General features: G+C 43.8%; 1 protein-coding gene across 6 annotated transcripts in view; it reads right to left on the bottom strand.

Moving 5' to 3' along the window:
• DCAF1 (DDB1 and CUL4 associated factor 1) overlaps positions 1 to 12258 on the bottom strand; it is a 63182-nt gene that overhangs the window by 37270 nt on the left and 13654 nt on the right. For 5 of the 6 annotated variants that reach the window (XR_005457181.1, XR_005457182.1, XM_038770849.1 and 2 more), the window contains exons 2-3: positions 6232 to 6349; positions 1701 to 1777 (exon numbers count right to left, since the gene is read on the bottom strand). Coding sequence is in view for 4 of the 6 variants with exons in the window: in XM_038770849.1 (XP_038626777.1) it covers positions 1701 to 1777; positions 6232 to 6341 (187 nt within the window). In the remaining 2 variants the exon portion in view is untranslated. Of the gene's footprint in view, positions 1 to 1700; positions 1778 to 6231; positions 6350 to 12258 lie in introns of those variants that run through there. The other variant, XM_038770852.1, reaches the window with a different exon arrangement.

Here is a 12258-nt window from a genome sequence, read left to right as displayed (position 1 = left end):
CACCCACACTTGGAATGTCTAATGAACACATTTGATTAGAAGAGTTTTCGATAGACAAATAACAAAGAGACCATAAAAAAGCAAGTAGACGAACAAGTGACAGAATTCAGATTACATTTTAGGTCTCTTGCACTGCCACTATCACCAACACCCAGGATTGAAGATTTCTCTCCATATGCTAGGGCTTCCAATTAGAAACAGGGATAACTCCCGGGGGAACGAAGGGAGACACACCGTCCTCACAGGACTGAGTTTAACCAATAGCTTTGCCACCAAAGTGTTTTGGGCAGAATAGCTATGCCTACCCTGCCACCGGGAGCCAGAAAGGGGCCGGAGGTGGAATCAAAATGCCAGTTCTACTATCCCAGGCCCCCTGCCAAGCCCTGCCATTGGCAGGGTTTTTTCTCATCCTTACTGGACTCTAGTGCTGGCCCAGGACAAACCAGGACTGTAACCAACCTGAGTAATTTGTATCTACCCCAGTGCTTAGTACAGTGCCTGGCACACAGTAAGCACCTAAATATCCTAAATAAATAAATAAAACCAAGTGAGTTGGGAGCCACCTGAGGTTTGCACAGTGACAGTGACCAGCACCTCCTGGCTACAAAGTGGCGCCGTGACCAATGGCCCAAGAGATTTTAAAAGGCTCCACAGCCTGGCCTCGCCCCTGTAGGGTCCCCAGGATATCTGAGTGGACTGAGTTTGAAGCAAATGGGGCTTTGGGTCCAAGGACAAGGAGAGTCTTTGGCCAGGCCCCAAGAGCCCCAAGAAACCCCCATGCCAGCAGTAATGGTGAGGAGGAGATGGTGCTTCAGGGAGAATAAGTTCGTTCATTCACTCAATTAGCATTTACTGGATGCCTCTGGTGTGCCAAACACTTTATGAGGCACATGGGAGAGCACAACAGATGTCGAAAACACAGTTCCTGACCTCAAGTACCTTGCTCTCCTCTTCAGCTCCTTTCTCCTCCTCTCTTCCCCCCAAATCATTTCCCCACCCTCCAAAGCCCCACCCCACAACCCCTAACGCAAGTTTGTTCCCATGCTCAAAATGAAAAACCACCACTCCCGTTAGTTCGCGTTAAATGACCAAACGTGTCGCCCCTTCCACTTTCCTTAGAGATGTTAGGAGCATTTGGGCACTGCCGATTATTCCACCCACAGAAAGGAAAATAATCACAACCTCCCACTTTTCCTTCCTTTGCCACATTATTCAAGGCCAATTTAAGACTTTTTTCGTAAAAACTGCTTCATTTTGTTAGAGGGATGACCAGGAGTTCCAACTACTCAGCCGGACAGAAACTACAAAAGGAATGAGCCCACGGTAGAAACACTTACTCTGGTTTCAATTTTTAGGTAGCACAGTGTAGTAGACAGAGCACTAGGGCTGTCAAAAAAAAGCCCAAAAAACTAAAACACAAAAAAACACGTTCTCTTACTGGCTTCATTACTTTTTGTGATCTCATTTACACATTCTTTGCCCCGGTTTCCCCAGCTGTAAAAATGGGAATACCACCGCATACGCTCCTACCTAGCTCACAGTGATGTTGGGAGGGTGAGGTAATATATGTTCAAGTTCTTGGAATTCTGCTGAAAATGGACACTTAATCGATGTAAAGTATTAGAAATCGTTATTTACTAATTTAAGGATGGTTAGAAACAGGCCCCTAAGACATAGGACTTAGTCTACACAAGCCTTACCAGGATGCCGATCATCAAACGGATCAGGATCACCCTTGCGATACTCTTCAGTTTCCTTTTCAATCAACTCTGACATCCTGGGTCAAAAGGGAGAGAGAAAATGAGTTCCTCCTCAGTGGTATTTACAGGATGTTTACTTGGGGCGAAGCACTGCACTAGGTACTTTAGGAGCATACAATAAAAGGAGTTATCACTATAATGAACCCCTGCGCCGTCACTAAAAGGTACCATCCTAAGGTATTCAGCCAAGTCATACATATCCCTAAGAAAGATGGGAGCAGTATCTAGGTAAAAAAGAAAACCTAACGCACATGCAACAAGCAAAACACTCGATCCCTAAAACTGCAACAGTTCAGCTGGACCGTCAATAATAAACACGGCAATCCTGAAACAAACAAATGCACACTGTTCTGCCTGAGATGGAACATAGGGCCAAATAACTTGGGGGGAAAAAAAATGCTCCAGCGCCTCAGTGGGGTAGAAGGAAAAGACAGAAGGCGGGTGGGGGAGGGAGGCTCGGGCCGAAAGTAACAGGCACAAGATGAATTGCTTAAACGCTGTTTGAAGAATTGATTGGAGAGGAATTAATCTCACATTTTTCTTACATCTAAATGGGCCTGATTTTAGGACCCACTTTAGAAGAAATGAAATTCAAAATCTTGGCACCTAAGCCTGAAGCTGTGTGTTCAATGTCGCCACGTTAGCTCGGACTTAACCAGGCCTTTAAAACGACCAGGTTCGCTTGTCGCATCAAGGCTCTTTCCTTTAATCTTAAACAAGTATGCACTTTGAGTCCTCTACTTATTTTTCCTTTATACCTCAAACCTACAAAATAAGACTCTTTGACCCCCAGACCACCTCCTGAGACACAGATGTTATCTCCATGGGTCATCAAGTCTCTATTTGAAGTGTTACTTAAACCCGTTGAGGTCAGCCATAAGGAAGTCTACCAGCAAACTGTTCAACTCCAGGTGGAGTTTTCACCAAGGGCTCGTCTTCCGGGGATCTGAAAAGCATTCTGTTGGCTCCGTGACAGAGTAATAGGCTTTGCTTTGACCCTTACCATTAGTAGAACTAAACTTCAAGAAACACAGTAGCTTTCGCTTTATTACGGCAAGCATCTTAAGGGCCGTGATTATGTTGCTTACTCCTTTGGTAGGCTCGCCAGGTTTAATATGATGCTCAGCACACGGTAAGCCCTAAATAAATATTTACTAAAAACACCATTACATCAGATGCAAAGCAAGGAAAAGGTACAATGTTCAAAACGAGAGCAGTACTGCTTCGGGGGTTTTGCCATTTTTAATTAAGAATGTCATCTATTAAGTGCTTCACTGCAAAACCCTGCACTAAGCAGGAAAGAATATGTGGGCACTATTCAGAGACAGTCTCTTGGCCCACAACTGGCTGGTTCACTGTCTAAAAATGGGGGAGGAGATAGATTAAAAAGGGAAAGGGAGAAAAAAAGAAAACAGGCTAAGTAAGATGAGCAGATCAATCCTGATATTAAGCCCTTACCAACAGGCCTATCTCTTCTCCTGACCTCAGATGCCTTTTGAAAGAAGAAACCCTAAGAGTACTATCAAACAATAGTCATTTATTGAACACTTACTGTGTGCAGATTACTGTGCTAGGTGCTTGGGAGAATACAACAAAGGTAAAAGAGATAACTAGGGCCTGAAGGAGTCTACAATGGGGGTGGGGGTGGGGGCCCGGAGGCGAAGGGAGAGGGAGAGACATCTCACACAATTTACAGATAGGAGGCTCTGAGGTAATTGGGAGGATACGTCCTGAGGAGAAGAAAATGAATTGGGGAAAGCCTCCTGGAGGAAGTGGGATTTCAGAAGGCCTTTGAAAATGGACAGTTATGGTCTGGTAGATTTGAAGGGGGATATCACCCAGGCACCTCACACTCAGCATGTCTGAAAATTGAACTTCAAAGCTTCCCTACTAACTTTTCCATCGTTGTCAATAATACTTCTGTCCTCCCTATCTCAGAGACCCACAACTTTTTTTTCAGCTTACATATTCAATCAATGGCTAAATCCTGCCAATTCTCCCTACCAAACATTTCCCAGATCTGCCCTTTCTCCCCTTTCAAACAGCCATCGCCCAAGTTCAAACTCTGGTCAAACTGTGATTTGACTACAGTAACAGCCTCCTCACTGGTCTCCCAGCTTCCAGCCTCTCCCTGGTTCAGTCTACACTCCACACTGCTGCCTAAACCACGTTCCTCACACATCGTTCAGGACACCTCTCTCCACCTCTCAAAAAAAAAAAAACCTTCATTGGCTACCCATCTCTGGGCATAGCAAACATTGATTTCAAGTTTCCCCACCAACCTTCCTTCATTAATCAACTAATAGCGGTATTTAAGTGCTTACTATATGCCAAGCATTGCATTAAGCACTGGGGTAGATGTGATGTAAACAGATCAGACAGTCCCTGTCCCACAACAGGCTCAACAGTCAAAGAGGGATGGGGAACAGGTATCTTATTACCATTTTTACCAGTCAAGAAACTGAGGCACACAGAATCTAAGTGACAGGACAGGGACTGTGTCTGACCAGATTAGTTTGCATCTCCTCCAGCACTTAGTGAAAAAAAATTATGGTATTTAAGCGTTTACTATGTGCCAAGCACTGTACTAAGTGCTGGGGTGGATACAAGTAAATCAGGTTGGACACAGTCCCTGTCCCACGTGGGGCTCACATTCTCAACCTGCATTTTACAGATGAGGTAACAAGCACAGAGAAGTGCAGTGACTTGCCTAAGGTCACACAGCAGACAAGTGGCAGAGCCAAGATTAGTACAGGACTTGGAGAAACTGAGATAAGAACCCAGGTCCCCTGACACCCAGGCCCATGCTCTTTCCACTAGGTCTCCCTGCTTCTCACTGCTTGCCCTCCTTACACATAGGTTCTCTTCACCCACTGCTCCCCAACTCAAAATCTTCACTCCTCCCAAGTTCACTGTAGCCCATTCTCAACTTACCTGCCCCTGACCCTTCACTCGCACTGTTACCCTGCCTAGAAACTTCCACGCCTCCCCCCAACCATATCCACCAGACCACAGCCCTCCTTGCCTTCAAAACCCTCCTAAAATTCTGCCTCATCCATGAAGCTTTCCTTAATTAATTCCCACCACTCCATGGCACATCAATCTAACAGCCATCTTAAGCACTCATGTTCTTCTAGCCATACTCAGGACTTATATATAGTCAACTGTATTTATAGCTATTAACTCCCACTACGTGCTAATAATTTTTGCCTGTCTTCATGTCTCCCCGCCCCAAAACTAGATTAAATGATCCTTGTGGGGAGGAAATGGGTATTTTTCTTCTATTATATTCTCTCTAAAAAGCAGCTGGTACAGCGCTTTTCACTCAGTAGTGTCACTAATCTGGAGGGAGTTCCAGGCAGGAGGAAGGATGTGAGCAGAAGGTCGGAGGCGGAAGAGCTGAGAAAGAGGAAAGGCAAAAAGGTTAACTTGGGGAGGAATGAAGACTGTGAACTGATGTGCATCCATTTATTCATTCAGTCATGTTTACTGTGCGCTTACTGTGTGCAAAGCACTGTACCAAGCACTTGGGAGAGTATACTATAACAATAAACAGACACATTCTCTGCCCACAACGAGCTTGCTCATAAAAGAGGGAGCAAGTTGAAGAAGAGCCTTGAAACCGATGATCCAGAGCTTTTGCTTGATGTGGAGGAGAATGGAGAGCCATTGGGGATTTTTGAGAAGTGGAGAGGTGTGTGCAGATCGATGATTTAGAAAGATGATCTGGGCAACTGAGTAACCGTAGTAATAACATTTACTGAGTGCAAACCAGGTGCAATGGACTACACTAAACCCTCATGAAGTACAAAATGAGCAAGTGATTGATTCCCTGTCCAAAAGGCGTTTACTCGCCAGTGAAGTGTAATTGGCTGGAGTCAAATACAGGGTGAAGTACTGACTGGATAGAGAGGTTGAAGGCAGGGAGACGAGAGACGAGGCTGACAGAGAAGTCTGGCTTGATCACTTGGGTGGAGAGGAAGGAGAGAATCGGGAAAGTGTCAAAGATGAAAAGCCAGCAGGATTGAGCAATAATGAATGTGTGTTTAAAGACAGCAAGGAATCAAGGATTGCATTACTATTATGGTATTTGTTAAGCACTTATGCATCAAGCACTGTTCTAAATGCTGGGGTAGATATAAGTTAATCAGATGGGACACAGTCCCTGTCCCACATGGGGCTCACAGCATAATATCAAGATGGTGGCACTCTCAACTGTGATGGGAAAGTTACATGGAGGAGAGGAAGGAAAATGAGGAATTTGATTTAAGACATTTTGAGATTGATGTGCTGGTGAGACACCCATGTGGAGAAGTCTTGTAGGCAAGAGGAAATGCTACATTATAGAGGAAGTGAGAGATTGGGGCTAATACGATAGACCTGGGAATCACAAAACCCACCCTCCCCCTCCATCTTAATCTCAACCAACACTCCCCTCCCCAAACAAACAAAAACCCTTAAATTGTTTTACCTAGTGAGAATAGGGACCATATCTTGGCCACTGCCATGATCTCTTTCCCACTGTTCCAGGAGGGTGGTAAGTTCAGCTTTCGAGTCCACAGTCACAGATCCAGAAGTCATGGCTAGGCCTAAGGAACAAGCAAACCACACATGAGGAGAAGTGTCAAAATGTGTCAACACCTCTTCAAAACAAGGGCAGGGGGGCATTAGAATTAAAGTTCCAACAAAAATTGCCATCTCCAGTGATCCAATTCCCGGACCAGTACTTTTGCCATACAGCATCAAAAACCAGTGGTATTTTTTAAGCACCTACCGTAAGCAGAGGACTGTCCTAAGCACTTAGGAGAACACAGCAGAAGACAAGGACATGGTCCCTGTCCTCAAGATGCAGGCAATCTAATGGTGAAAACTGCAAAAGTGAACTAGTTTATATATGTCTTAATATAGAAAACTCATTTTTAAACAACCTTTTGGTGCCCAATCAAGCATGCCTTAGCATTTACTGTGCACAGAGCATTCAACTAAGCGTTTGAAAGAATATGACAGAGTTAGAATCAAAATCGATTACAGCTAGGAGAAAGAAAAGAATGAAAAGACAGCTATGTCCATGAGTAAGTACTTAAATAGTAGGAGTACATAAATTGATATGTACCAGAAGTAGTACAGGTGGTTGTGTCTGCATAAATGCCAAGGCGGGATTTGGGAGGACGTGACCTGAAAAGGAAGATTAATCAGGGAAAGTGTTCTGGAGATGGTGGGATTTGAGAAAGGCTTTGAAGATGGAGAGGGCTATGGTCTGGCAGATCTGTGGGGAGAGAGAAGTGTGCGAGCAAAGAGCTGGAAGCAGGAGAGACAGGAAGAAGATGAGTGAGAGAGTCCGATTGAGAGAGGTACGAAGAGAGCCAACAGGGGTGTAGTGGGAGAAGAGAGTGGATAAGTAAGTACGAGAAAGCTAATGGAGTGCATTAACATTAAAGCCAATGGTCAGGAGTTATCTGCTTGATGAGGAGAGGAAAGGGGAACCACTAAAGGTTTTATGAGTTGGGAAAAGTGCGCAGAATGACCAGTGAAGGGACCGATGAGGTAGCTGGGCTGGGATATGGCAAGTGCCTGGACCAGGGTGGTGGCGGTTTGGATGGAGAGGAAGGACCAGATCCAAGAAATGTTCTTAAGGGAAAAAAACCAACAACAAACTAACAGGATTTGGTGGCAGACGACGCAGGAGTTAAAGGATACAGGATAATACTGGTTTCGGGCTCTGGAGACAGAGAGGATAGCAGTGTTATCGTCTGTGATGGGCAACTTGAGTGGAGGAGTGAATTTGGGAGTGAAGCTGAGGAGTTTTAGACACATTGACTTTAAGGTGCCACTGGGACAGTCATAAGAAGATACCTTGCAGGCAAGAGGTAATGCAAGACTGAAGACAGGAGGAGAGGACAGGACTAGATTTGGGAGTCATCCATATAAGAGGTGGTAGCTGAAGCCATTGGGAGCAGATGAAGTATAAAGTAAGAAGAGAAGGGGGCCCAAGAGAGAGTCTTGAGGGATACCAACGGTCAGGAGGTGAGCAGAAGAGGAGCCAGCTAAAGAGACCGAGACGGAACAGCCAGAGTTAAAGAGGACAACCAAAAACAACTATCAGTAAAACCAAGAGGTCAAGGAGTAGAATCCCCTTAGATTTGGCAACAAGGAAGTCCCTGGTGACCCTGGAGAGTAAAGGGGGTGAAAACCACACTGGTGAGCGAGGCAGAGCGGAAACGGATATACAACCCATTCCCAGAGCTAGAACAGGAATGGAAATAAGAGCAATGGGGCGATAGCCGGAGGGTGCAGTGAGATCCAGATTTTTTTATATTTTTTTTTTAAGGAGTTAAATGTCTGGAACGATTGGTGGGGACAGTGGGCATGAGAGTTGAGGCAAGAGGAGAAAAGTCATTGAGCGGAAAAGGGGGTGGAGCTGTAACAAGTGAAGGAGAATTCCAAGTGGCAGAGGTTGGCCTGCTCTCTGGCTTTCCTCCAAAAGCAAAGGAAGTGTACTGTGGAGGTGATCCAGAGCTGGGGGTTAATAGTGCAAAATCAACAGAGGGACAAAGGAGTGGAGTTGGATGGAAAGGGCAATGCTGAAGCATGGAGTTTGTTAAAAGAAGAGGGATGGTACCTTTTGAATTTGTATAGTACTTTCATTTGTCCAACGCCCTTACTCATCTGGTCCTCACAACGTTCCTGTGAGGCCAGGAAAGGGAGGTGGTATTCTTATTTCCATTTTAGAGATGAGGAAACCAAAGCCCGGTGACTAGCTCAAGGTCACACAGCAGGCAAATGGCAGCACTGAGATCAGAAAATCCAAGTCCTCTGACCCGCCCTCTAGCCCCATATCCTTTCCACCAAACCAAACTGCCTTCCAAAGATTGTGGGTAGGGCTGACATATCCCTATAAGTAACTACCTATCACTCAGGAAGTTGTCAGACCCGTTATTCTGAAGGTACCTGAGATTATGTATAGGACAGCAACTCTCCTCGTACCTCGTACTCTCCTCCCCTACAGTCCAAAGTACTTGGAACACCTTGAAAACAAGTTTTCAGAACAGAAATCTTTGTTCTGGATCTAGCTCCACAATTACTAGCTCTGAAATCCTGAATCCACCATTTAACTTGGAAATATTGGAGTTGGCTGATCTATGGAATGAAAACACCGACTGTGCCAAAGGGTACTGAGAATACTAATAAGATAATACATATCAAATCCTTTGAGCTCCTTGGAAGAAAGGGGTAAATAAAATTGGTTTTATTTGCTGATGCCTCAAATAACCCAGAAAATTGAAATCATTTTACAAACTCTTTGTAGAACTCCAACTACAATATTCTCAAACTGTCTCAGGGAAAAAACAAAAACCGCTAAATTTGTGGGAGTAAGCCTTCCACTTTAAACAACAATTTCCAGAACCCCAATCCCCACCTCTTCATCTTTTGGACTCAATGGGGAAACACAAGTGAGAATGATAAGGCGAGCGACAGAAAAAGACCTGAAGGAGGGATATTGGTGGACATCACAGAGGAGGAAAAGTGAGGACGGCTCGAAAGGATGGAGGCCTTTGAATTCTCCAGTTAAATGAAAACCTCTACAATTCCAAGTCACAAAATCAAAGTTTGGGGATTTCCTCAAAGAAGAAATCTGAACCAAGTCGTGCATCCTGAACCGTGAAATGGATGGATAAACCAGTCGCATAATAATCAAAGACCTGCTAATCAAGGTTCGGCCATATTAGATGCTGAGGGAAATCTCTAACTACAGAAAGAATTCAATACCACTATAAATGGCTGCAAAGACTAAAGCATATTTCTGCAGTAAAAGCTGCCTAGCTAGTGCAATGCCCAAAAGAAACTACATTTATTTCCACTAACAAGAAATGAGACCAAAGACAAAGCGAAAGCAAGAGAAAGGATGGGCCTCGAAAAACAGTTCTGCTTTCACAGAAGGGGAAAGGTGATTTTACAACAGCTCTTTAGACGGGCATTAAATTGGAGAGAAGCCAAAATGAGGGGGAGGGGGAAGAGACAGGGGACGGCAGAAGTGGCAACAGAAAACGTATGCCGATCTCATAAAATAAATGGAGATGAGCAAACAGGGTCGTTTTTACTACCACTGAGTCAAAGGGGAAAAGGAAAGGAATCGTCATTCAGAGTTTAAAAGGGAAAAAATGACCGCCCAATAGGAGAAGAAAAAAAAGTGGACCTGGCCCTGATCAAAAACATCTAGTCACTGTTTAGAAGAGATAACGGAAGAAGAGTGGGGCCAGGGCCAGTGACTTGCCAAATGTTAGTACAGTGCTCTCTGCAAACAGTAAGCACTCAATAAATACCACCTGCTTAACTGCTATACAGTAAGCGGTAAAACTGAAGTGCACACAAGAATGTTTTTACCTACACTGTGCAATGTGCTGCGCCCCTGCCCAACTACCAAACTGTTGCCCCCACAGCCACAAGGAGGACATGACTGACAGGGACAAACCACTAGCACTACAATCATTTCCCTCACGTGGGTTCTCAGGCCCCAAGTCTGTGCAACTGGACTTAGGCTCATCCCTCATTCAACAGGAGACTGGCATCTGTAGAACTGAAATAAAAACCCAGCACTCAAGGACTGTCTCAAATCTGTTTCTCCCCCTCCCCGTCCGCCCCCCACCTTCTGAAGATCTCTGATACCTAATATTGTGAAACCACAGTCTGAGCAACTTGCGAGTGTTTGGCTTTAGTAAGTACGGCAAAACACGGTCAAGTGCTTAGTGTAGTCCTCTGCCCCCAGTAAGTGCTCAATAAATATCATCGCTTGATTGATTAGTTGGGAACTCTGGTACTATAAGCAGTTCGCTTTTAAGCTTCTGGAATTACTTAGGTCCTCAAAAGACCCTTTTAATTTGGAGCACCCAACCAACAGAAAATGGCAGGCTTTAAGGAAATTAATTCATCTAAGGACAATTATGTTATCAATATCTTCCAGCATCAACTTCGAAAACTAAAGACTTAGGAACAGGGAGACCTTTCTCTGATTCAAATCCCAGGAGATTATGAAATGTGATAATACAAACAACATTACCTATACAGTCTCCTCTATTCATAACCAAAGCAAATTTCTTTTCTGCGAAGGGTATAAAAAAATGGCTTTACATCAGTATCTCTATTCTTCATCAGTTTAGATCTTCAAATGACAAGAACAAACTACAGTGTCCCAAAAGCTCTATTCATTGACAAAATAAAATTATTGGAGGATTTGCCAAGTTTCAGAGATAGTTTGCATATTTTATTTTGGAGCTGCTTCCCTACAAACTCCCATCCTCCTGCCACCCAAAACTGAGGCTGGGACAGGGGGAAAGGCAGCTAGAAACTGGTCCATAAAATGTCCTAAAATTGTGACACAGATTCTCAATAGAAGTTGGAAGACCCCTTAACTTTTTGAAAGAGTAATACCAGGCTCAAAGGACACAGCGCTGAGTGGCCAAAGTGTTTACGTGTTCCATATATATATGGGCATGTGGCCCTATCAGTCGTGTACTAAACTTGGAGGGGGGAAAAAAATTCAATCCAGTGTGTTTTAAAGAATACAACCAAGACCCTTCCTCCAACTACTTTCATCTCAATCCATATATTGACTTTATGGAAAAGTTAAAGAATTGGCGAGTGGAAAGAGTAATAAAAAATATACATATGCTGGAATACCTCACAGGAGATGCCTAAAACAACCAAGAGAACACTTCAATGTTCTTAACAGGCCTCTATAAAGACTTGGTAATTACTACATTTATCAAAATGTTTCTTCACATTTTAGTTCTAGAAAAGGGGCACTCAGATGCAAAAAAAATCCTGCCATTTTATAGTCTGCTGAAAAGCCTGTGAATATCCCTTGCTTTAGAATGCTGATCAGAACTTTATATAAATTCAGTAATCATCACAATTTTGTAAATAATTTGCCAACTCTCCCCCCACCCCCCACAAAAAATTCAAGTTGAAGGGAAGAGACTGTTCACTTTATTGACTTTACTACTACTAAAGCCCTTCTGTGTGGGAGGGCAGCCAGACTGTTAAAAATAAAAAATGTGTCTCAGCCAGTCAACTTTATACAACAAAGATTTCTAACTTCAAAGTGAAGAATTAGCCTCATTATCATCAGATGTTTAAAGTTACTCCCTGAGAGAAAATTGGGCATTTTAGAAGGAGCATTAACTCTTTCACACACTGGGGGGCAGGTTCTTAGTGCACTGCACTGCTGTAGTGGATACTTGATTGGGCAATTTGGAAGACCCCTAACTTCCCCTCACCTGAGAGAATAAGTCTCATTCTGACTAACCATCTACACTTTCAAGTGGACTTAACAGTATTTCCTAAATTTCCCTTGAAGTCCATGCACTAGCCAAAAGGCTGTTATGCTTTATAACTTCTTTCACGTATACATATTTATTTTCATCTCAAATATATTCCTTGATTTGAGAGAAACCCAATTTTAAGAGTCTGGCTACCATGATAAATAGCTTAGTACCATTAC

This window comes from Tachyglossus aculeatus, chromosome X2 (assembly GCF_015852505.1).
Source record: "Tachyglossus aculeatus isolate mTacAcu1 chromosome X2, mTacAcu1.pri, whole genome shotgun sequence".
Classification (NCBI taxonomy): Eukaryota; Metazoa; Chordata; class Mammalia; order Monotremata; family Tachyglossidae; genus Tachyglossus; species Tachyglossus aculeatus.
The sequence above is the reverse complement of the archived record's forward strand: the minus strand, read 5'-3'. Positions and strand labels throughout refer to the sequence as shown.